The 25,149-nt window shown below is 35.5% G+C and overlaps 2 protein-coding genes across 2 annotated transcripts in view; both read right to left on the reverse strand.

Annotated features, from left to right (window-relative positions):
* LOC115425596 (submandibular gland secretory Glx-rich protein CA-like) overlaps positions 1–25,149 on the reverse strand; it is a 611,393-nt gene that overhangs the window by 576,323 nt on the left and 9,921 nt on the right. The gene's annotated exons all lie outside the window — the stretch shown is intronic.
* Positions 1–25,149, reverse strand: part of ccdc125 (coiled-coil domain containing 125) — a 31,086-nt gene that overhangs the window by 2,557 nt on the left and 3,380 nt on the right. Inside the window, exons 3-11 of the mRNA XM_030143224.1 lie at positions 19,712–19,773; positions 19,549–19,635; positions 17,515–17,592; positions 13,740–13,825; positions 13,557–13,639; positions 12,185–12,297; positions 6,763–6,867; positions 3,725–3,875; positions 682–800 (exon numbers count right to left, since the gene is read on the reverse strand). Coding sequence (XP_029999084.1) covers positions 682–800; positions 3,725–3,875; positions 6,763–6,867; positions 12,185–12,297; positions 13,557–13,639; positions 13,740–13,825; positions 17,515–17,592; positions 19,549–19,635; positions 19,712–19,773 — 884 coding nt within the window. The remainder of the gene's footprint in view (positions 1–681; positions 801–3,724; positions 3,876–6,762; positions 6,868–12,184; positions 12,298–13,556; positions 13,640–13,739; positions 13,826–17,514; positions 17,593–19,548; positions 19,636–19,711; positions 19,774–25,149) is intronic.

Consider the following 25,149-nt stretch of genomic DNA (forward strand, 5'->3'; position numbering starts at 1 on the left):
ACTATATAAACAAATGTTTACTGTTCCCATATTTGTTTATTTTTTTTCAGCACAACTTCATCTATATCATCTGTCTTTTATTTTTTCACTTTAATCTACTATATAAACATAAAAGGCCAGAAAACACGAAAAAAATATAAAATCCGATTTGAAAAATGTATATAATTTATTGCATAAATAACACACAGATGCTTAACAAACCTTTTCAAAGACTTTAAAAGCTAATATTGGTTCCAAATATTAGGTATATAAAATCAAAATTGTAATAAATTAAAACTATACTCAAACATTTGACATAAAAGCAGATCTTTACATAGGCGTTTTCACTGGAAAAGTGCGGTAATCAAACACGGCTATCATGATAATTAGAATTTAAACGGTAATACTAACCATCTGCAGTTCTACCATGGTTTATCATTATACCGGTAATTGTTACATCCCTAAATCAAATTAATGAAAATAACTAATAGATGAATGAATAACAAAAATACCGGATAGTTGCAGCTTTAAACACTATTAAGCACTAGTATGTGACCTGAGTACCATAAAGCTCTGATCATATACTGTAGGATCATGTACATGTAATGAATACAGTGTTAACCAGTATAAGCAGCACACTGTGACATCAGATGTACAAACAGATGCATCACAGATAAATGCTTTAATAAGACGTGCACTAACCAGGTCCAGCAGGTGGTGCAGAGTCTGTAAAAGATCATCAGGACTCTTCATGTCCAGACCAGAGGGCAGGAGTCCACGAAGTCTCTGGCCTACACTCACTAAAGGACTCCTGTTGGCGCCTACAAGGGAAAAAAACATTATTTCAATAAATGACGTCCATAGGTGATACACACTTACAGGTAGAGGTTTAACAGAGAGCACGTGCAAGCAAACCACACCCACATTTTTTGGTCCTGTATGAAAATTACAACTTTTTAGAAAGATGCTAGAATAAAAATAGAATAGATTGTGGGTTTTAAATTACAGGAACCCACTTTGTCATTATTGTTAGGGGATCTTCCTGATGACTAGACAATAAATGACAAATACCTTCTAAAAATCTTTGGTGCTGCAGCAAATAAAAAAAAAAAAACAATCACTTGTAAATATCCTCAACTTGATCCACTGGTGTTGGAGGACTGGTTGAAAATAGTTGATGAAATTCACAAAATGGAGAGATTAACATTTATGCTGAGGCTGCAAACTGAACTTTACATGATAAGATACGGGCAAATGGATTAGTGTCTTTAAATACAATTAATGTGTGGTTTGTCTCATAGTCCTGTGAAATGTTATATAAACTGCTGCTCTAAAAATTGAATTAATTAGGTAACTTGATTGCTATTTCATAACTGTAACCTAAATTATCTTTACTATTAGACTGTGAGTATTATCTGTTGCCGACTATTGTTCGTTATGTTCTGTATGACAAAATGATAAATAACTAATAAAAACTAAGTGTCAAAGAAAAAAGAGAGCATGTGCATGTTTGTGTATTTGTATGTTTGTAAGTGTGTGTTGGCGTTTGTAGATAACACTGGCACTTCGCACTTTAAACTCAGTTAAGTCTTTTAAAAATCAACTGAAGACCTTCTTGTTCAGACAGGCTTTTAGGTGTGTGTGTGTGTGTGTGGGAAGGGGGGGTTAAGACCATTTGACCATTTGGTTTTATATTTGTATGCCTACGTCTCTGTTCATGTAGCTGTGTGTGTTTTTGTGCTTTTACCTCCACCAAGGAGGTTATGTTTTTGCAGGCATCGGTTTGTTTGTCTGTCCATGTGCAAGATAACTCAAAAAGTTATGGACGGATTTGGATGAAAATTTCAGGAAATGTTGATAGTGGCACAAGGAACAAATGATTAAATTTCGGTGGTGATCGGCGGCAGGGGGCGGGGGGAACTGATCTGCCTTAGCAGAGGTCTGCGCTCTCTGAGTGCTTTTCTAGTTTATTGCAGTAATAAAATGCATTTTCTTTCCTTAATAAGAACATTCGGTGCACAACAATAGAATCCATAATAAAGTTTGTTAAATATTCAGCTCAATATTCAGCAAATATTGCAGCAGTAATAAAATACTTTCTCCCTTAAACAAAAGTGCATTTTGTGCAGATTACTTAGTGTCTGACCAAGTTTGTTAAACTAAATACTAAAGAGCTGCACTCAGCAATAAAATAAACATTTTTCTTAAAAAAAAAAAAAAAAGTGCATGACGTCACTAATGACCTGTTGACTAATTAGTCGTCAACTATTTATCAATTAGTCATTTCAGCCCTAATGAATATGCAATTTCTGACTCATTTTATATCTTACGTCACTTACACTTTAATAACTTTCTCATTTTCATCCCAAATGATATCAAACTTCAGGTGTTTTATCTAAACATTTTCACAATGAAAAGTAAAACTAAAGCTAAATTTAGTTTTTGCAGAAACTGCACAGTAGCACATCTTACAATTTTGTTATTATTTTGTACATTTGATTATTTTGTTATTTTTTTTTTTTTGGGGGGGGGCACTGGTCTGCCTTGGCGGAGGTCTGCGCTCTCCGAGTGCTTTTCTAGTTCTCTATGTATTTTACTTCTGAATTTATTGTAAAGCACTTTGTTAAATCTTTCTGTAAAAAGTGCTGTATGAATAACCTTGATTATGATTATTATTGTTATTATTATAACAGTCACAATATACTGATCTCTCAGTAGAGAACATGTTAATTACATCTGTTTCCAGAAACTGGTTTCAAGTGAATAAACTGAGGCTGCATTGTGTGGTCAGAAGGTGGCGCTGTAGGCTAAGTTGGAGACAGAGGGACAATTCCATTTTTTCATCAGTCCTTTAACTCAGGGGTGTCAAACCCTAGGCCAGACCAGCAAAATACAGTGAAAAAAGTAAAATTAAATCATGAAAATGTTTACATCCATAAACTATCCTTAAAAAATGTGAATAACATGAACAATGTGAAATCTCTTAGGAAAAATAAGTGCAATTTTAACAATATTCTGCCTCAGTTTATCATTTACACATGTGCATTACAACTTAGAGATCACAGTGGATCTACAAATACACAAAACATTTAGTAACAGGCAGAATATTGATTAAAATGCACGAATGTATCTTAAGACATTTCAGGCTGTTCATATTTGTTCAGGTTAATCACATTTTTTGTGCGAGGATAGTTTGGAAAAGTAAATATCTTCATGTAATTTTGCTTTTTTACACTGAAACAAAGACAAAACTGTGGAGTTATTTGCAGGTTATTAGACTTACTTGTGATCATATTGGTCTGTATGTGAAACCTGAACTAAAATGATTTTAACATCTTTGATTGTTAATGTCTTCAGTGTAATTTTTGCATTTCACAAATTCATTCCGTGGGCCAGATTGAACCCTTTGGTGAGCCGGTTTTGGCCCACAGACCGTATGTTTGTCACCTGTGATCTAACTGATGTACCACACGTTTTTTCAAACTGGAAAAGACGTGGAATTAACTGAATAATCAACAACATGAGTTTAGTCACTTACGTCAGAATGTGTTTTCACTTCTTATGCAAAAAACACCAAAAACAATTTAGTTTTGTTTTTTGTTTTTTTTTAGATTTTTGCTGAAACACTTTCTAATGATAAAAAATAATTAAAATGTGCATTAAACTATGTTCTATGGATATGCGTGCAGTCTTAGACACTACTGTTGAAGGTCTGGGGCGTAATGTGTTCTGATCACAGACTTACCTTCAGCTTTGCAGTGGTTGGATTTGAGGACCTTCGCTTTCGCTAAAAGCATCAAGTGTTCACTTCGAGTCCTCAGCTGCTGTTCAAAGGCGATACGAAAAGCATCTGCAACCATCAGCGCCTCCTCCCTCCGCAAACGCACGGAATTCAGCTGAGAAACACACAAGCACATTTTATGGTCTTACACTAACCAGTACGACTAGAGTTTCATATCTTTATATACATTTAAAAAAGTCCACCGCAAAGTACATTCCATTAAAAAAATAAAAAAAATGCATCTGAAAAAAAACCCCCAAAAAACCATTACCTCCTCTTCAGCCTACTGGTGAGAATTTAGTTGGAAAAATTTAGCACCAATCCAATCCAACTTTATTTATAAAGCATTTTAAAACAACCACAGTGGACCAAAGTGCTGTACAAAAGACTAAAAGCACAACAAAAATTAATAAAAGCATTATAAAAACATTAAAATCAAATAAAAATAGTAGGATGGCATATTAGGTCCACATAAGAAAAAAAAACCTTGTCACTACGAGAAAAAAGTCGTTATTTAACGAGAATAAAGTCGTTATATTTCAAGAATAAAGTCATAATATAATGAGAAGTTGTACCTACTCATCGATGTAGAACTGTGAACATTTAGTGCAGTTCTCCTTTCATTTGGGGGTTAGGCACAAAGGCCGAAAGGTTTGTTGTAAGAACCGAACTGATTTGTAGCCAATTGCCTCTTTTGTGGAGGAGAAACTGATGAAGTGTTCATCTGCAGGACTATCAGTGGAAACACCAGAGAACTAAACAGAGGGTTTGTGTTTCTGAACAAACTGTGGGGATTCTACTCCGAGTCTTTGAGTCCAACAGAAGGGAAAGTTGCTGCTCCGCTTGTTGACTTCGCTGTAAACTCAGAAACACTGTTGAATTTTCAAAATATTACGAGTTTGATCTCATAAAAGTATGACTTTATTCTCGTTAAATAATGAGTTTTTTAAAACTACGACTTTATTCTCATTAATTAAGGACTTTATTCTCATTAAATAACAACTTTAGTCTCATTAAATAATGACTTTATTCTCACAGTGACAAGCTTTTTTTTTTTCTTATGTGGCCCTAATACGCCGTCGTAAAATAGATAAATAAAACAAGTTAAATTATAAAACAGAAAGAAAATGTCAGCATTGTGTTTGGTTCTTTATAACACCAAAACAACAGACACAGAGCCAAACCACACCCACATTTTTTGGTCCTGTATGAAAATTACAACTTTTTGAAAAGATGTTAGAATAAAAATAGAACAGACTTTGGGTTTTAAATTACAGTAACCTACTTTGTCATTATTGTTAGGAGATCTTTCTGATGATTTGACAATAAATGATAAATACCTTTTAAAAATCTTTGGTGCTGCTGCAAAAAAAAACAGTCACTTGTAAATGGCTTCAACTTGATCCACCAGTGCTGGAGGACTGGTTGAAAATTGTTGATGAAATTCACAAAATGGAGAGATTAACATTTATGCTGAGGCTGCAAACTGAACTTTACATGATAAGATAAGGGCAAATGGATTGGTTTATTTAAATACGATTAATGTGTGGTTTGTCTCATAGTCCTGTGAAATGTTATATAAACTGCTGCTCTAAAAATTAATTTGGTAACTTGATTGTTATTTCATAACTGTAATCTAAATTATCTTTACTATTAGACTGTGAGCATTATCTGTTGCCGATTGTTGTTCGTTATGTTCTGTATGACAAAATGATAAATAACTAATAAAAACTAAGTGTCAAAAAAAAAGGGAAAAAAAGTTGCATGATAACGTTTCCAATATAGGCAATTATTTAATTAAAAAAAAGCTAAAACTTGTATTTTCCTGACATTTCCTGGGTCTCTGGAGGTTAAAGACAGACCTATTTGCACTGGTTTTTAATACAAGTGTGACTTTTATTTGTTTTATCTTCTGGTTGTGTTTTAGACCAGGGGTGTCAAACTCATTTTAGTTCAGGGGCCACATTTAGCCCAAATTGATCTTAACTGGGCCGGACCAGTATAACAATAGCATAATAATAACCTCTAAATAATGACAACTCCAAATTTTTCTCTTTGTTTTAGTGCAATCAAAATTAAATTATAAAAATATGTACATTTGCAAACTATCCAAACAAAAATGAAGTGAAAAACCTGAAAAAAAAAGAAATTTCTTGAGAAAAATATGTGCAATTTTAACAACATTACACCTCAACTTACTGTTTATACATGCATATTACGGATTGGACCTACAAAGGCACAAAATATTTAACAACAGGAAGAATATTGTTAAAATTTCACTTTCAAAATTTCAGGTTTTTTCGCATTTTATTGTCAATAAAGGATAAAGGATAGTTTGTAAATGTTAATATTTTCTTCATTTAATTTAAGTTTTTACACTTAAAGAGAAAAATCTGGAGTTGTCATTACTTATTTATAGATGTAATGTAATGTTATGTTTTTCACATTAAACTAAGAAAATTTGGAGTCATTATTAATTGGTTATTATGCTATTATTTTAGTTGAGATCACATTGGTCTGTATGTGGAACCTGAACAAAAACGACTTCGACATCCTGGATTGTTAATATCTTCAGTGTAATTTTTGCATTTTACAAATTCATCCCAGAGGCCGGATTGGACCCTTTGGCGGGCCTCATGTGGCCCCCGGGCTGCATGTTTGACACCCCTGTTTAAGACGCTATTTATCCCATTTGTTTTTGGTTTTTTTTTTATCAGTTTTGGTATATCTTGTATTTTTATTAGTTTTATCATATCTTGTATTTGTATAATATGTATGTATGATACATATTCCAACTGTATAACTTTGTACAGCACTTTGGGTTGTTTTAAATGTACTATAAAAATAAACTTGACCTTAACCTCCAGTGTTTTTTTGCTGAATCCTGACCTGAATTTGTGACATGTGCCCATAATTACATTGGGAGTCAACAATTTTCAAGGAAGAAGACAAAAGGAGTTGGAGCCGTCAGTCGTTCGTTGGGTTGGTTCCTGGTTCTTTACCTCATGCTGGAGCTGGACCAGCTGTTTCCTGCTGGCAGCCGCCGTCCAACCACATGGACACACTTCAGCCACACCCACACACCTGCAGGCCCCCAACACCGCCAGCTACAACCACAAACACAAACACAACCAACGATATGTTAGAGATAACGTCAGTCGACAGCAGGAATTAATTTGGAATAAATGTTAAATCATTTCTTTCCAGTTTTAATGATTTTTGGTTAATGAAGTATTCAAACCATTCAACAAAATAAAGTGAATGACAAAACAAATAAAAATGCATGAAATATGAAACAAGATTTAACAGGATAAAAACACATCTGTAACCCCTGGTTTGATGATTACGGAAGAGGACTGGGGCCACCGGAAAAAGAAAATAAAAAATGAAGGTCCAATATATATTTTTTCATTATTATTCTGAGGACAAAAAAGTCAGAGTTCTGAGATTAAAGACAGAATTCTGACATTTTTCTCAGAATAATAATGAAAAAATATATATTGAACCTTTTTTTTTCCAGCGGCCTTAATCCTCTTCCGTAGATGATATAACCTCTTGAAACCCAGCAAAGCATTTTTGTCCTCTGTAGGGTAAATACGAAAAAAAAATGCTGTCCACTGCAAGGTTATTATCGTTAACGGAAAGTAACGAAATGACAAAAACTAGAATTGTAAAAACATTTTCGTTAACGGAAATAAATAAAAACTATAATTAAAAGAAAAAAACCTAAACCATTTCCTCCAACAATAAATCAGTGGAAGGAAAGAATTGTGAGGGTCTATACAATGGAAAAAATAACAGCAAACCTAAACCTTACCACTGATTTGTTCAAGAAGAGGTGGAATCCTTTGATAATCCATTTGGATTTGATATTGTAGCATTTGAGAGTCTGACGCTGTGGGGATATTATTTGTATTTTTATGTAATTATTAAAATAATTGTAGGCAGATATATTAGGTATGCAAATAAGACCTTGTAACAGTACACTGATTTGAGGTACCAGTTTGCCGAGAAGTTATGTTTATTTGTTCATTTATTTTGTTCTTTTATGTTATAAAAGATATGTAGCTTTCTACATTAACAATATGTAAGGATTGTACATATTGTAAAGCTTGAAATATAAATATGAATAAAATTTTGTTCAAAAAAAAAAAAAAGAAAAAAACCATAACTAACTGAAACTGTACTGTGTGCTTACAAAAATAACTAAAACGTATAAAAATTATGGATAAAATTCTTTTAGTTTTCGTCTTTGTCAATGTCGGATTCATACGAAATCGATTTATTTCCCTCAAGCAATTTTAGCTGCTGGCACCATATGATATTTAACACTTCGTCACTTCTCGTCACTTGTCATTTAGATTCGTCTTCTGGTCCCCACTCTACCCGGAAACATGGAGACTAAAGGTGGGAGAAAGCAGCAAAGTCCTGTCTGGGATTTATGTGAATACGACGGAGAAGAAGAGAAAAGATATAAAAAAAAACTCAAAACTAAACTAAAACTAGAAGCACTCGGAGAGCGCAGACCTCCGCCAAGGCTGATCAGTGGCCCCCCCGTGGGCCCCCCCACCCCCAATCACCACCAAAATTTAATCATTTCTTCCTTATCCCATTTCCAACAAACCCTGAAAATTTCATCCAAATCTGTCCATAACTTTTTGAGTTATGTTGCACACTAACGGACAGACAAACAAACAAACAAACAAACAAACCCTGGCAAAAACATAACCTCCTTGGCGGAGGTAACTAAGCATTTAGAAAATAACAAAAACTAATAAAAACTAGCAAACCTGCTCTAAAAACTAATTAAAACTAACTGAATTAGAGAAAAAAAAGTCAAAACTAAATAAAACTAAACTATAATGAAAAATCCAAAACTATTATAACCTTGGTCCACTGCAAAGGACATTCCATTACAAAACTAGAAGCACTTGGAGAGCGCAGACCTCCACCAAGGCTGATCAGTGGCCCCCCCCGTGGGCCCCCCCCACGCCAAGGAGGTTATGTTTTTGCCAGGGTTTGTTTGTTTGTTTGTCTGTTTGTCTGTCCGTTAGTGTGTAACATAACTCAAAAAGTTATGGATAGATTTTGATGAAATTTTCAGGGTTTGTTGGAAATGGGCCCCCCCGTGGGCCCCCCCACCCCCGATCACCACCAAAATTTAATCATTTCTTCCTTATCCCATTTCCAACAAACCCTGAAAATTTCATCAAAATCTGTCCATAACTTTTTGAGTTATGTTGCACACTAACGGACAGACAAACAGACAGACGAACAAACAAACAAACCCTGGCAAAAACATAACCTCCTTGGCGGAGGTAAAAAAACCCAAAAACATGTATCTGAATAAACTGTTGCACTATTCTGTTTCCAGTCAAAACAATCATTTAATGTAAAAACAAAAGCCCAAACTTGTACCTTTAACCTGGGTCTCAGGAAGTTAATACTACATTAATTCATACATTTTCTGTGTATTTGTAGATCCACTGTGTTCTGTAAGTTGTAATGCATGTGTGTAAATGATAAACTGAGACGTATTACTGTTAAAATTACACTTGTATAAAGCAATTTTACTTTTTTCACTGTTATTATTTTCCTGGTCTGATCCACTTCAGATCATATTGGGTTTAATGTGGCCCCTGAACTAAAATGAGTGACAGCTCTGGTCTTTGATAATAAATCAAATTTTCGGTGCAATTTTAACAATATTCTGTCTGTTACTACATGTTTTGTGCCTTTGTAGATCTGATCCACAATCCACATGTATAATGATAAGCTCAAGTACAATATTGTTAAAACTGCACTTATTTTTCACAAGAAATGTCATTTTTTCAGGTTATTTCCGTCTTTTTTGTTCAGATAGTTTGCAAATGTAAATATTTTGATAATTAAATGTTATGTTTTTTGCACTAAAACACAGAGTACATTTTGGAGTTATTATTTATTGGTTATTATGGTATTATTTTAATGATCTGACCCACTTCAGATCATATTGGGTGAATGTGAAGGAGTTTGAAACCCCTGGTCCACTTTAATAAATCTAATTTTTGATGAAAAGTGTTTCCACCTTTCCTTCACTGGAAAAAAATCTAAATCTTACCAAGTGTATTTTTCTCATTTCTAGTCAAAATATCTCATCACACTTAAAATAAGACATAATCACCTAAAGAGTAACTTTTCAGTGAGATATAAGAACTTATTTTCAGACAGTAGCAAAAGCAAAAAAAATCTGCCAATGGAACAAGTGAAAATTATCTTGGTAAGATTTTATGAAATAAGATTTTCCAGATCTATTGTCTAAAACTAAGTTCTTATATCTCACTGAAAAGTTACTCTTTAGGTGATTATGTCTTATTTTAAGTGTGATGAGATATTTTGACTAGAAATGAGAAAAATACACTTGGTAAGATTTAGATGTTTGCAGTGTTCCATTTTCTTGTGTACTGGTCACGTCCACAGATGATGTGAAATGTGATGTACCCGTCTCCAGACTGTTTTTTTTTCTTTCATGGGTGTATTTGGGGGTGAGTGGTTCAGGGTCCTGTGGGTCATGGCGGACTACTCTGCTTGTAAAAGAGCTGAATATCACAGCAATATCATGGCTGTACTTTGTCTGTTTTTTTCTGCCTTATTCTTGCTCTGAATCCAGTCCAACTGCAGCATTAGTAAACTTCTATTATATCAACGACTAAAGTAACATTGATTCCAAGCTCTGCATTCAAAGCAAAGCTCTTTCCGCTTTAGAAAGTGTGTCTTATCTTTGTGTTTCCTCCTTTTAACCTGTCGACACTTATCCAGTGAATGACCTTGAACACAGAAAACCTCATAAAACTTTATGGTCTAAGTTACTTCCTCAGGTGCATAGTGGTTTGTTTTACTTCTGCTTCTCCAGTTTATTCTAAACATTTCATCCTAAAAACCCGCAAAATGTGCCTAGAAAAGGTATAATTTTAGGTGAAATCTTAAAAAAAAAAAAAATAGGACCAATGGTCCTGTAGCTTACCGGCCAAATTCAAAGCTTTGGGGAATGTATCCAGATGCCATTTATTATCACCAGTTCTGTGTATTTATTCTATTACAGAAATAGCCCAAGCTGAAAGCATGGACGGTCGGGATTTATTCTTTGATAGACCTGGCTTTGTTGAAACAACTGTTTCACACATTTTATTCTGGAAACAATGTGCATACAATAATGGCTTGATTGACTTATAGTAGGTCAGCTTTGGTCATAAATTGTAGTGAAATGTGTTGGCAATACAGGGTGGGGAAGCAAAATTTACAATGAACATTTAGTTGTTTTTTCTCAGCAGGCACTACGTCAATTGTTTTGAAACCAAACATATATTGATGTCATAATCATACCTAACACTATTATCCATACCTTTTCAGAAAATTTGCCCATATGAGTAATCAGGAAAGCAAACGTCAAAGAGTGTGTGATTTGCTGAATGCACTCGTCACACCAAAGGAGATTTCAAAAATAGTTGGAGTGTCCATAAAGACTGTTTATAATGGAAAGAAGAGAATGACTATGAGCAAAACTATTACGAGAAAATCTGGAAGACACTATTAAAGAAGAATGGGAGAAGCTGTCACCCGAATATTTGAGGAACACTTGCGCAAGTTTCAGGAAGCGTGTGAAGGCAGTTATTGAGAAAGAAGGAGGACACATAGAATAAAAACATTTTGTATTTTGTCAATTTTCTTGTGGCAAATAAATTCTCATGACTTTCAATAAACTAATTGGTCATACACTGTCTTTCAATCCCTGCCTCAAAATATTGTAAATTTTGCTTCCCCACCCTGTATATATCTCAAAGTATGTAACCATCAAATAACAATGGAAGGACTTTAAGGATCTATATGCAGCAAAGGGTGCCTGAATGCCTTTGGAATGAAAATATGGTATTTCAAGACAGGTCATCTATCATGGTATTTGGGGGGGCTGTGTGGTCCACAGGGTTCGCTGATGGACAGACGTACCAGAGGCTATTATTGCATCCATCCACTTCTTATCTCTTATAATGAGGAAATTTTTCAAAGTTGCACCAAATCCAGAATCAGATCCGGATCCAAATATTTTCACTAAGTTCTGTTGACATCATCATAAAGAAGCTGTATACCAAGTTTGAAGTCAATCAGAATTGTAATTTCGGAGAAGAAGACGATTGAAAGTTTTGTAACAGATGACAGATGACAACAGACGACGCCGCTGGACGCCGCATGGTGACAATACTTCATGGCCTATGGCCTAAGCTAAAAAGTAAAAACTCTCCAAAACAGGGTTCGTACGCATTTTTCAAGGTCAAATTCAAGCACTTTTCAGGGTCATTTTCATATTTCCCCCACAGCCCCTGATCCCTGGGGTAAAGTACATGCAGATCCTCTTGCATCGGTGTGTTGGTTCTGGGTCTCTCCTCTTACCTGCAGAACACCTGCTTCTCTCTCAGGGCTTTGCTGAGGTTTGGTTTCCTCATAGACGAGCTGCTCTTTCACATTCAACATGGACAGGAGCTCCACACACTGCTGACGTAAAGCTGCAAACACACACACACACACACACACACACACAAGTTTTCATCAAGTCCACTGTTTTCTCCGAGGCTGTTACACTAAAGATGAAGGTTATGCAAACACCAAAAGATCTGTGTCCCCCAGGTGGACGGCTGCTATAAATGTCATCAAATCTATCTATCTATCTATCTATCTATCTATCTATCTATCTATCTATCTATCTATCTATCTATCTATCTATCTATCTATCTATCTATCTATCTATCTATCTATCTATCTATCTATCTATCTATCTATCTATCACATGTCTTGCATGACATGATGGGATAAAGCTGCACTGCAAAAATCTAAATCTTACCAAGTGTATTTTTCTCATTTTTAGTCAAAATATCTCATCACATTTAAAATACGACATAATCACCTAAAGAGTAACTTTTCAGTGAGATATAAGAACTTACGTTTACACAATAGATCTGGAAAATCGTATTTCAAGAAATCTTACCAAGATAATTTTCACTTGATCCATTGGCAGATTTTTTTTGCTTGAATTAAGCAAAAAAAAAAATCTGCCAATGGATCAAGTGAAAATTATATTAGCTTTATATTAGTTTTTTTGTTTTGTTTTTAATGTTTTGATGTTATGTACCTGTTGTGAAGCACACTGAGTCTGCCTTGTGAATGAAAAGTTGAATTGAACTGAATATATACACTGACATATACAGAAACAAACAACCAGTCACTCTCACATTCACATCTATGGAAAATTTCGCTAATTTAACCAATTAACCTACTAATGCATGTCTTTAGAAGCCGGAGTACCCAGACATAACCCACACACAGAGGGGTTTTTTGTAATTTTTTTTTTTTTTTTGCAAATTGTGTATACTATAAATGTGCTAAATCATCAGCTAACAGCAGCAGAATGTTAATAAAAGCAGTGTTTATCAGTCATGCCACCATGTTGAAAAGGTCAGAGGTTATTTTCATCTTAGTAACTCGTGTATTAACATATTTTCCCAATTCTCCAGTGGAAAAAATGACAAAAGGCGGCATTTAGGTGCAATTTTTGAGTTCATAAGTAGTATTTACCATAATTCCCACAGCACCTGAAGGCAGCATAAGACTAATTTGCCAATGAAATTCCTGGAATTAGTCATTTGAGGTAAAACTCTGACATTAAAGGCTGTGATGATTTGGTTCAGCTGATTCTCCATAAATTCTCCAAACTTCATTGACTGACAGATAGAATAAATTGGACGTCCAGGTCATTTCAGTCTTTTACCTGAATTCTCTGCTCGAAGATGCTGATTCTCCATCTCTCTTTCTTTCAGGTTTTCAGTCAGAGTCTCGTTCTCACTTAAAATTCTGCCCGATAACAACAACAACAACAACAACATGGTTACATTTCAACCCAATAAAACAACCCCAGTCGTGGTTTTGTGTCCTTGTGTGGAGTAAATGTCACCTGTTGAACTTATGTTTCCACGACTGTTCCGACTCCTTCATCTGGATCTGGATCAGACTCAGCTCCCACTGCAGACTGTTCACCTCCTGTTTCACAAAACACCTGGAGCTCAAAATTCAATTAACCCTTAGGGGTCTGAGCCAATGGGCTCTATGCACAGCTCCACTACTTCCTGAACTTAAGGCAGCTTCTTTATTTCCTGTCTTTCATTATTGGACACCGAGGTTATAATAGTTATGGATTTTTCCTTATAGTTTAGTTTTATTTAGTTTTGACTTTTTTTTCTCTAATTCAGTTAGTTTTAATTCATTTTTAGAGCAGGTTTGCTAGTTTTTTTTAGTTTTTGTTATTTTCTAAATGCTTAGTTTTAGTTCAGTTTTAGTTTCTTTATATCTTTTATCTTCTTCTCTGTCATATTCAAATAAATACCAGACAGGACTCTGCTGCTTTCTCCAAACTTTAGTCTCCATGTTTCCAGGTAGAGTGGGGACCAGAAGACGACTAAACCACAAATGATCACAAGTGACGGACCGTTAAATATCATATGGTGCCAGCAGCTAAAATTGCTTGAGGGAAATAAATTGATTTCAAATCAATCTGGCATTGACAAAGATGAAAACAAAGGGAATTTTATCCATAATTTTTAACTATTTTAGTTAGTTTTCTAAGCACACAATACAGTTTCAGTTAGTTGTCATTTTTTTCTTTTAATTATAGTTTTTATTTATGCCAGTCAATGAAATTGTTTTTACAATTCTAGTTTTCGTCATTTCCTTAGCTTTCGTTAACGATAATAACCTTGGTGGACACACTGGTTAATCCAGGTGTGTCTGCTACTTCTTGTTGTGACCACTGTGGTCAGACACACTTGGATTAACCAGTGTGTCCAATAATGAAAGACAGGGAATGAAGGAGCTGCCTTAAGGTCAGGAAAAAGTGGAGCTGTGCATAGAGCCCATTTTGGCCATTTTTGAGCACTTCTGATTTTGCCTATATACTATAAAAAGAAATGTTTATTAAAGATGACAAAAATTAAATCAGACTTGAATCCTACTTGTGATCACTGTGAAGCTGAACCGGCCACTCTGTCTCATATGCAAGGTTACAATAGTTTTGGATTTTTCATTATAGTTTAGTTTTAGTTAGTTTTGACTTTTTTTCTCTAATTCAAGTGAGTGAGTAAGTCAAAATGAAATGATTGTTTTCCTGGTTCCGGTTGATTGCTTTTGATTAGCAATAAGAACTGTATTTGTGTGTTCCTCACCCATGTCTGCTCATGAGTGAAACTCACAGATGAATTGGACCTCTCCTCAATTGTGCACAACCATTCCCTATAAAAACACACCAAAATGGAGCAAAAACACATTTGTCCACAATGCCACGACTACTGCAACCGGAGAGAGATTGGGCCATTGCCGGCCAAAACCTGTCATGGAGATGTGACAGCCGATTGGGACGGTCCTGTGCAGCGGTTGTAACACGCGGTCGACCAGATCTGGGACGGTCCTTGGAGGAGCTGGTGCTGTGGTAACGCTCAGCAAGGTGTACAACAGTAGAGTGGTGGACTCCAAACACCCTGGCTACGGCCCGTCTGCTCCGTCCAGCTTGAAGCATGCCAATGGCTTGATCTCTGTCCAGTTGCAGTAGTCATGGCATTGTGGACAAATGTGTTTTTGCTCCATTTTGGTGTGTTTTTATAGGGAATGGTTGTGCACAATTGAGGAGAGGTCCAATTCATCTGTGAGTTTCACTCATGAGTAGACATGGGTGTAACATCTCTGTCTTTTTGTCTGCTGTTTCTCTTTCTTTCTCTTTTTTTCCTCTGTTTCACTCTCAGCCACACCTCCTCATTGCTCTTTCTGTCACACCTCCTCATCAGTTGATTCCCCTCACCTGTGAGCACACCTGGCTCATTAGGTAGAGGGTTTATATTCACCCCTCTCTTCTTGGTTCTCTGCCAGATTGTCTTCTACTCGTGAGAAACTTTCCAGCGTTGTACCTACCTGATTCCTCGTGTCTGATCTCGTTCGTCCCTGACCTGCTCTGCTGCCCGTCGTTTGATCCCTGCCTGACCTGTCTGTCTGGTTCTGCCTTTTCGTCCGTTTCCCTGGTGCTCGACCTGCCCTTTGTCCCTGACCACGTCTCTCCGCCTGCCGCCTGATATCGACCTGTTTCCGCCTCAGACCCTGCCTTCTGTCTCAGCCCCACTGGATTCTACGGACCCCCCGGTTACTGGACTATCTGCCTGTCCCCGACGCCCCCCCTTGCCTTACCCCTGTCGGATTACTGTGACTGAGTTTGTGACTGTGTTAAAAACTGTAACTGTTATATTGAACTCCTGTTGCTACTACAAAGCTTCAGTAAAGGTTTACAAACTCATACCTTTGTGTCGGTCTGCTTCTGGGTTCCGGTTGTACCCGTTACAATGGGTGAGGAATACACAAATACAGTTCATACTGCTAATCAAAATCAATTAACCAGAACCAGGAAAACAATCATTTCATTTTGACTCAGAATAGTACTGAACTCATTGTAGTTTGCAGTTTCGCAATAAATTGTCATATTTCTGAAAAAATCAAGAAAATGAAAGTGGTGCGTTTCTTTTTTCCTTGAGTGTATCAATAAGCTGTTTTCAACTGTCTGATCCTTGACCCAAAATACATTAGTACTGCAAAAGACAAAGTCTAGATCTGTCCAGTTTTTCAGTTATAAAGCTGATACATACACACACAGAGGTCACTTGGCTTTTATAATATAGATGAATACCAGTTACATACATCATATTGTGAAACTTAACCCTTTCACGCATGAATTGTGAGAACCTTAATTGTGTGAGTGTTGAGTGTTTTTATTCCTCTTTAGGCATGAAAAAAAAAAAATGCAACTGAAATAGTTTTTTATGAACCTATTTTTCATGGAGTTCCAAAAATGTCTACTCAGCTGGACACCACGTGTTTAATTTTTAAGCAAAGAAACATGTATTTACTGATACGCAGTGTGTAAACTATGAAACAATTTTTTAAATGTTGTTAATCTGATGTTTTGTCACATTTTAACAAACTCTAATACTAGTTATTACTCACTTGATGGAGATTATATGCAAAAAAAAACCCAAAAAATTAATGTTAATGACCGTCTAACAACAATAACAAGCACCTGATTTACACCCAAACATGTTACTGCAGATCAGGTTTATCTAGAACAGCAAAGTTTCAGTAATGGTATGAATTACAGTGTATGGGATGATGCATAAACGTCCACTGTGTTGGCTGATATGGAACTAAAACAATAAAATCCTTGAAAATACGATAAGAGAACAGCTGTAGAATAGCTGTCCACTGTAATGACCACTATGCATGAAAGGGTTAATTTCATTATGATTCATTAAGTAGACAATACAAATGCACTGTGTGTTGTTTCTGGTGATGGAACTGCCCGATAAAGGGTTAATTATACCACATACAGTGAGAACTGACTTCTACAGAATAAGATGATTCCTGCACATTTTACATGTAAGGCTGTAATTCTTCATTTTACTGCTCCTTTAAGGATCTGAACATGTGTTTATTAAAGGGCTGTTCTGGGAGGAAGTCGTGTTTGTAGATTTTTGTCTTTCTGAAGACTCGCTGCTGTGAGAGTCATTAGGTAAACATTTTCAGTCACTTCCGTTCCACCAGTGCACAAACCTGCTGTACCGTGTTAAAGTAAACAGACCCAGCCCTTGTTTGAGCAGCGTGAACGTTAATAAGGAACAAACCACAGACAAAAGCCTCACCTTTTCCAGAGCTTTGGCCCGGTCCTCGCTCTTCTGAAGGAGGCTTTTTGTGTGACATGTAGCTTTGTCCAGAATGGTCTGTGTGAAGCAGAACAGGAGTTTACAGCGATCAGAATCATTATGTACCATCTGTGGACCTTTAAAAACAAGGATAATCCTAAAGACAAGTTAACACTGAGTAGGATTAAGTACAAACAAACGCATAGTTGACAACATAAAAACAATTAAGCCTAAAGATGAAATAAAAAATGCTTATTACAATATTTACTACTATGAAAAAACAGCTGTTCGTATTCATTCATATACACTTTTATTATATCGTGTTGTGTTATGTTACTTTATGTTAAGTTGTGTTACGTTATGTTACCTTATGCTACCCTACGCTGTGTTGCATTACGTTATATTATGCTATGTTTTGTTACGTTATGCTACATTACATTGCATTTTGTTACATTATGCTATGCTACGCTGTGTTGCGTTATGTTATGTTATGCTATGTTTTGTTATGTTATGTTACGTTACATTAAGTTACGATACATTGCATTACGTTGTGTTGTGTTACTATGCATTACGTTACATTATGTTGCGTTACATTACGTGACGTTGCATTACATTATGCGACGTGGCGTTACTTGCATTGCGTTACGTTACATTACATTACGTTGCGTTACATTACGTGATGTTGCGATACTTGCATTGCATTGCGTTACATTACGTTGCATTATGTTGGGTTGCATAACGATGCATTACATTATGCTATGCTACACTAAGCTGTGTTGCGTTACATTATATTATGCTATGATTTGTTATGTTACGTTACATTGTGTTATGTTACACTGTGTTATGTTATGTTGTGTTACGTTACGTTGCATTATGTTATGCTATGCTATGCAAAGCTGCATTGTGTTACGTTATATTATGCTATGTTATGGTATATTACATTATATTATATTATATTATATTATTCATTCATTCATTTTCTGAACCCGCTTTATCCTCACTAGGGTCACGGGGGTCGCTTGGAGCCTATCCCAGCTACATAGGGGCGAAGGAGGGGTACACCCAGGACAAGTCGCCAGTTCATCGCAGGGCTGAACATATAGAGACAAACAATCACTGTCACATTCACACCTATGGGCAATTTAGATTAACCAATTAACCTATTAGTGCATGTCTTTGGATGGTGGGAGGAAGCCGGAGTACCCGGAGAGAACCTACGCAGACACGGGGAGAACATGCAAACTCCACATAGAAAGGTGCCACCCCCCGTCGACTGGTGTTGGAATCGAACCCACGACCTTCTTGCTGTGAGGCACAAGTGCTAACCACTGCACCACTGTGTCGCCCATATTATATTATATTATATTTATCGTGGAGGGTTTTTTTTAAGTCTAGGGGTTTAAGTGAAACACCTCCACACTACAGGCGTCATTATCAGTCTTACTTTCATATTCTTGCACATTCACTGGACTCTTATAAACCTGGGAGTTGAAGATGGAACAACAGGTATTGTTTATTATCATTTAAATTAATGCATTGAAGAAATGACTGCCTTGTACGCTGGTGTCCCATTTTAAATTCAGCAAACAGTTGTATATAGTTTTATTTGGGCCCTCAAAAAATGGAATAATTTAGTGATTTTTGGTGAGTCTCGGTAAGATATGGAATAAAACCAGGAAATTTAAGATAGAGTCACTCTTTATTTCCATAAATAAGGAAATAAATATACAATTGTGATTTTCTTGTTAAAGGCTAGTTAGAAAATGTAAATATTTTCATTCGTTCAAAGGTTTTTTGCACTAAAATAACGATAAGAATTTGGAGTTGTCATTATTTATAGGCATAATGTAATATTTTTTTTCCACATTAAACCAAAAAGAATATTTGGAGTCATGATTTATAGGTTATTATGCTATTATTTTACTTGCAAATTCATCCCATGGGCTGGATTGGAACCTTTGACTGGTTGGTTTTGACCCTGGTTTAGGTCGATGGTGGATGTTTGGGTCTTTAAGGGTTAAATTAATCACCTACCTTTCCCTGCAGGATCTTCAGAGCTTCATATTTTCCTTCTAGGTATCGATGTGCCGCCTCCAGCTCACAACATAAAACATCTATGGTCTGTGAACGCAGTAGAACCGTTAGAACATTGAGCCTCTGCGGTTCTGGATGGACTCGTCCTCCGGTGTTTTCTTACCTCAGTTGCCTCCTGTAGTCTGTCCTTCAGCTCATCTTTGGACAAGTCGACTAGAGGACCAGCTGACCCACAAAAAATAAAGAATAAGCATCAACGAATGACCAAAGAACAGAAACACTGACAGCAATAATGAATATTATACAGGTACTGACACAGCAATAGAATAGAATAGAACAGAACAAAACAAAACAAAACAGAATAGAATAGAATAGAATAGAATAGAATAGAATAGAATAGAATAGAATAGAATAGAATAGAATAGAACAAAACAAAACAAAATAAAATAAAATAAAATAAAATAGAATACAATAGAACAAGACAGAATAACATAGAACAAAACAGCAAAGAATCCAATCCAATCCAATCCAATCCAATAGAATAGAATAGAACAGAATAGAATAGAATAGAATAGAATAGAATAGAATAGAATAGAATAGAATAGAATAGAATAGAACAGAATCAACATGGAGTGTAGCTCAGAAGACACAAGGACAAAAAGGCAGAAAAAATCTATATGTTGACTTTTCTACATTGGAACCATCACTTACTCCTTTTAACTATTAATCTTTCACACAAACATCAAAACTATTTGTCTTTATTTTTTTTCAGTTGCATATTAGTTCCATCTTAAGTTTTTAAAAAGTTGGATCCAAATGTGTTGAAGACTGCAGTGTACATATAGTTTGTAGATGTCATTTAATTTTTGTCGTTTGTTGTTTATATCTATATGCATTTTATATATACTTTTATATTGTTGTTATTGTTTTTATTTCTATATAGATATTTTTGGATATACCCTTTTACTTTTATACTTTTTGTGGTTGTTGTTTCAGCTGGTTCTGGAATTAACTATATTATGATATTTGTCATTATTGTTTTGTACTCCAGACCCCTGTTAGAAAAGAAACACCTGAATTGAAAGTGTCTCAGTACTTTTATCTATAAAGTGTATGGCTTAGGTAAATATGCTAACGGCTAAGGCTAATGACATGTTACTGTTGTTTTACACATGCAGCCTCTGGAGTCTGATGGTGGACACATTAACAGTTAGTTCCTGAAACGTACGCTCCACCCTCCAGGACACTCACACTCACACAAACGTCAAACATTCATGCTAAAACAAAACTCCTCACAGGTCAAATAGAAGTTACCAAATACACAAACATTAACCCACACTCACTACACACTGGAAACGTTATTTTACTACACCTGTTGAACACCTGTCACTGCCAGGGCTGATGGGAAAATTTGGAATTCCTCTACAGTATGTCCTGAAGGAAAATAAACTGAAATTGAGAGGAAACTAAATGTCCTGTATAACCCATATTCACTACTGAAAATTGTTTTATATCAGAGAACCATAGTTTTTTATACTTCACACATAGTTTTTATATGCATATTTATTTCATCCTGTGTATATAAAATGCCTGTTTGATTTATTGCTGCTTCCTGCTGAGCCAGTTGCATCAAAATGTCATTTTTGACACAAATCTGGAATGATAAATACAGTCTGTCTATGTCTAAATATTCACCTATAGAAAGCAGAATTTAATTATGTAAAGTGATTTTCCCTGTATTCGTCGATATGAAACTGAATCACATTTGTTCTTATCATCACAGGTTACACTGGACCCGGAGGCAGAGTTTAGAGCAGGGGTGTCAAACATGGACCAAAACCAGCCCAAAAAAAATGGGTCCAACTTGATTGGAAGTCGCATATAAACATGTTAAAGACAAAATTAGCGAAAAGCATAGCCGTAATTGGTAAAATGAGAACTATACTTGAAAAATATTCACTTCTCATACTATATAATTCTATCATTCTTCCATACCTAAATTATGGTGCAAAAATATGAGGAAACAACTACTATTCAAATATTCATCCTACCTTTTTACTTCAAAAAAGGGCAATAACAATTATTACTAATGCAGATTATTATGCACCAACAAATTCGATTCAATTACTGCATTATGTATTAGTTGTGGCTGAATGCCAAAATTAGGAAAAATGTATTGTTTGATTCTTGTATTAAGTTAGTGATAAAGGTGTAAACGCACTTGAGGGGTAGGATTAAATAAGTTTCTTGCTCCTTCTCCTTACTTCTTCCTACTCCTTTTCGACCGTGCAAAATTCAGACTTGCACATAGTTGAAGATAGATTCTGTTAATTTAAACGTTATTGTGTTTTTGTCTTTCTGCTTTGTTTTATTTTGTTTCTTTGCATGTTCAAAATAAATAAAATAAAATAAATACATTTCTAAAGAGCTTAATTTACTGGAAATACATCATCTTATTACTTATTAATGCAGGCAAAACAAAATGTATGGTTGTTGGATCAAAATATTTTCTAAGATGTCACCAACATTGCACTTAGCTGTGGGAGAAAATGTGATTCAACAAGTAGATGAAGCTAATTTATTGGGTGGAATTGTGGATGGCACATTGTCGTGGAATGGTCAAATAAATAATATATTGCAAAAAATGGGTCTGAGTATAGGAATAATTAGACACTGTGAGAAATTTATTCCTCAATGGTTGACCAAGCTATTAGTTCAGTCATTAGTATTATCTCATATGGATTCTGCCTCAGTTGTTTGGTCAAATACTAATGAAAATAATTTACACAAATTGCAAGTTGCACAGAATAAACCGGCACAAATTGTTTTGGGTTGCCCTTACAGAACTAATAGAACCACAATGCACAACAGTTTGACATGGTTAACTGTAAAATCTAGATTGAAATATTCTTTATTATCATTTATTCGTAACATTATTGCAACACAAACTCCAGAAATTATTCACAGAAAACTGTCATTTTTTGCTGATCAACATAATTATTGTACAAGACAAACCACTGAAACATGGTGTGCTCTGCCTCTAGGCAGAACAAATCAGTTACAGAGAACTGTTTTTTATCGGGCCATGGTTGCATGGAATGGATTGCCAGGGTTTTTGTTGTTGGAAAATAATAGAAAATGTTTTCAAAAGAAACTAAAACTTTTTTTGTTTACACAACAGGCATGAAATGGAATGAGTATTGCTAATATTGAAAGATGTTTCATGATTTGTATCAGAAAGCTATTGTTTGGTGAAGGAGTACAAATGTATAGTCCTTATTTTGTTTGTTTATTTATTTTAATTGCATTGGGCTGTTGTATATGTCCTGTTTGTGTGAGTGAGTGTGTGTGTGTGTGTGTGTGTGTGTGTGTGTGTGTGTGTGTGTGTGTGTGTGTGTGTGTGTGTGTGTGTGTGTGTGTGTGTGTGGGTGTGAATGGTGTAAAAATAATGTAAAAATTTAAAATTGTAATGTAATGTAGAGGAGACCCCAGGAAGAATAGCAACTGAATCATCAGTTGCTAATGGGGATCTTAATAAATGAAATGAAATGAATCTTATTGACCTTAATACAGTGTTAGTGATGTATAAGGCACTCAATAATCTTCTCCCTCCTTACACCCAGGAGATGTTTGTATACAGGAAAAGTCAGTAAAGCCTCAGAGGAACCAGCATTTAAAAAAAAAAAAAAAAAAGCTAAGGCAGGGACAAATTAAAAAAGTAGATGTATTTCTGTTAGAGGGGTTAATGTTTGGAATGAAATTTTGTTTCTTGTTTAAAGTAATTAATGATTGAATAAACTACTACTACTACTACTACTAAATTTGTGAAATGCAAAAATTACACTGAATATATTAATAATCAGTTGTTTTAGTTCAGAGGCCACAAAAAGCCCTATTTTGGTCTCAAGTGGGTTGAACCAGTAAAATACTATAATAATAACCTATAAATAATGACACCTGCAAATTTTTGTCTTTGTTTTACAGAAAAAAAAGAAAAATTCTGTAAAAATTTTGACATTTACAAACAATCCTTTAACAATAAAATGTGAATAACCTAAAATAATTTGAACAATCTGAAATGTCTTAAGAGAAATAAGTGTAATTTTAACAATATTCTGCCTTTTACTAAATGTTTAGTGTATTTATAGATCCATTTTGTTATATAAGTTATAATGCACATGTGTGAATGATAAGCGAAGGCATAAAATTGTTCAAATTGCACTTATTTTTCATAAGAAATTTCAGACTGTTCATGGTTGTTCACATTTTTTAAAGGATAGTTTGTAGATGTAATCAGACAGTAACTGGGTTTTTTTTCCACTGTTATTAATTTACTGGTCTGACCCATTTGTGATCATACTGGGCTGAATGTGGAACCTGAACTAAAATGAGTCTGACAGCCCTGGTGTAGAGTTTTGGGAAGTGGAGGATACATTTCAGGAGATGTTTCATGTTGCAACGGTTTGAGTTTGAAGCTTTAATTTACTTATTTTGTATTATTTTGTTTTTTAAGGGGGTGCCAGCCAGGTCTCTCTCCTGGCATTTACGATGTTAAGTCAGTTAGTCAGTTTAATTCAGTCTTATATAAATGCTTGAGTTTTTTTTTGTTTTTGGTTGTTTAGTTTGCTGAGCAGTAGTGCTGGCAGTGTTGGATCTAAGCTGATGAAAATACTAAACATCCATGCAATAACTGTGTTTTGGGAGATGAAGTGTGGAGTGCTACTACAAATAATGGGGTATGAGATTCAAATGTGCTGTGATGTTCTGTATTTGTGTAACTTATCTGATGGAAGTGTAGTGGGAAACGACATCTACAGTTGTACTCATAAGTTTACATACCCTGACAGAACGTGCATGGGACGGTCTTGGATGTTCCAACGTGACAATGACCCAAAACACAAGGCCAAGTCGACCTTTCATTGGTTACAGCAGAAAAAAGTGAAGGTGAAGGGGTGGCCATCTCTGCCTCCTGACCTCAGTATCATTGAGCCACTCTGGGGAGGTCTCAAACATGCAGTTCATGCAAGAAAACCCAAAGTCTTAAAGGAACTGAAGGTGTTTTGCCAAGAAGAATGGGCAGCTTTACCATCTGAGAAAATAAAGAGCCTCATCCACAACGACCACAAAAGACTTCAAACTGTCACTGATGTTTGTCACGGGTTCAGTTTTCCCAAGTTCAAAAAAACAAGGATAGCTCAGTCGTCAAACTATTTTCTATGATTTTATTTGGCACCACTCCTGTAGAGAAAAAAATAAGGTAAAAAATGTAAAGAGATACTGTTTGAAGAAGGCCCTGCATGTGTCTTTTCATGGAAGAAGGCCCTGCTGATGATTCTGCAGGCACAAGCTTTTGTAAACAATTGTGAAAAGAGGATTCTCTGCTGGTTGTGGTATGAAGTTCCTTGACCCGGCTGCTGACCCTGCAAACCATGTTGACCATGGTAGGCCAGGTTGGTGCTGGCTTAATAGTTTCTGGGCAGTATGCCCAGACCATCTAGTGACACATTCGGCACAGCTGCGCTACTTAACTAAAAGAAGAACCAAAATAAGTGATAAGAAGAACCAAAACAACTGATAAGACCAAAAATGACCTTGAGCGTG

The sequence above is a fragment of the Sphaeramia orbicularis genome, chromosome 9 (assembly GCF_902148855.1).
Source record: "Sphaeramia orbicularis chromosome 9, fSphaOr1.1, whole genome shotgun sequence".
NCBI classification, from domain to species: domain Eukaryota; kingdom Metazoa; phylum Chordata; class Actinopteri; order Kurtiformes; family Apogonidae; genus Sphaeramia; species Sphaeramia orbicularis.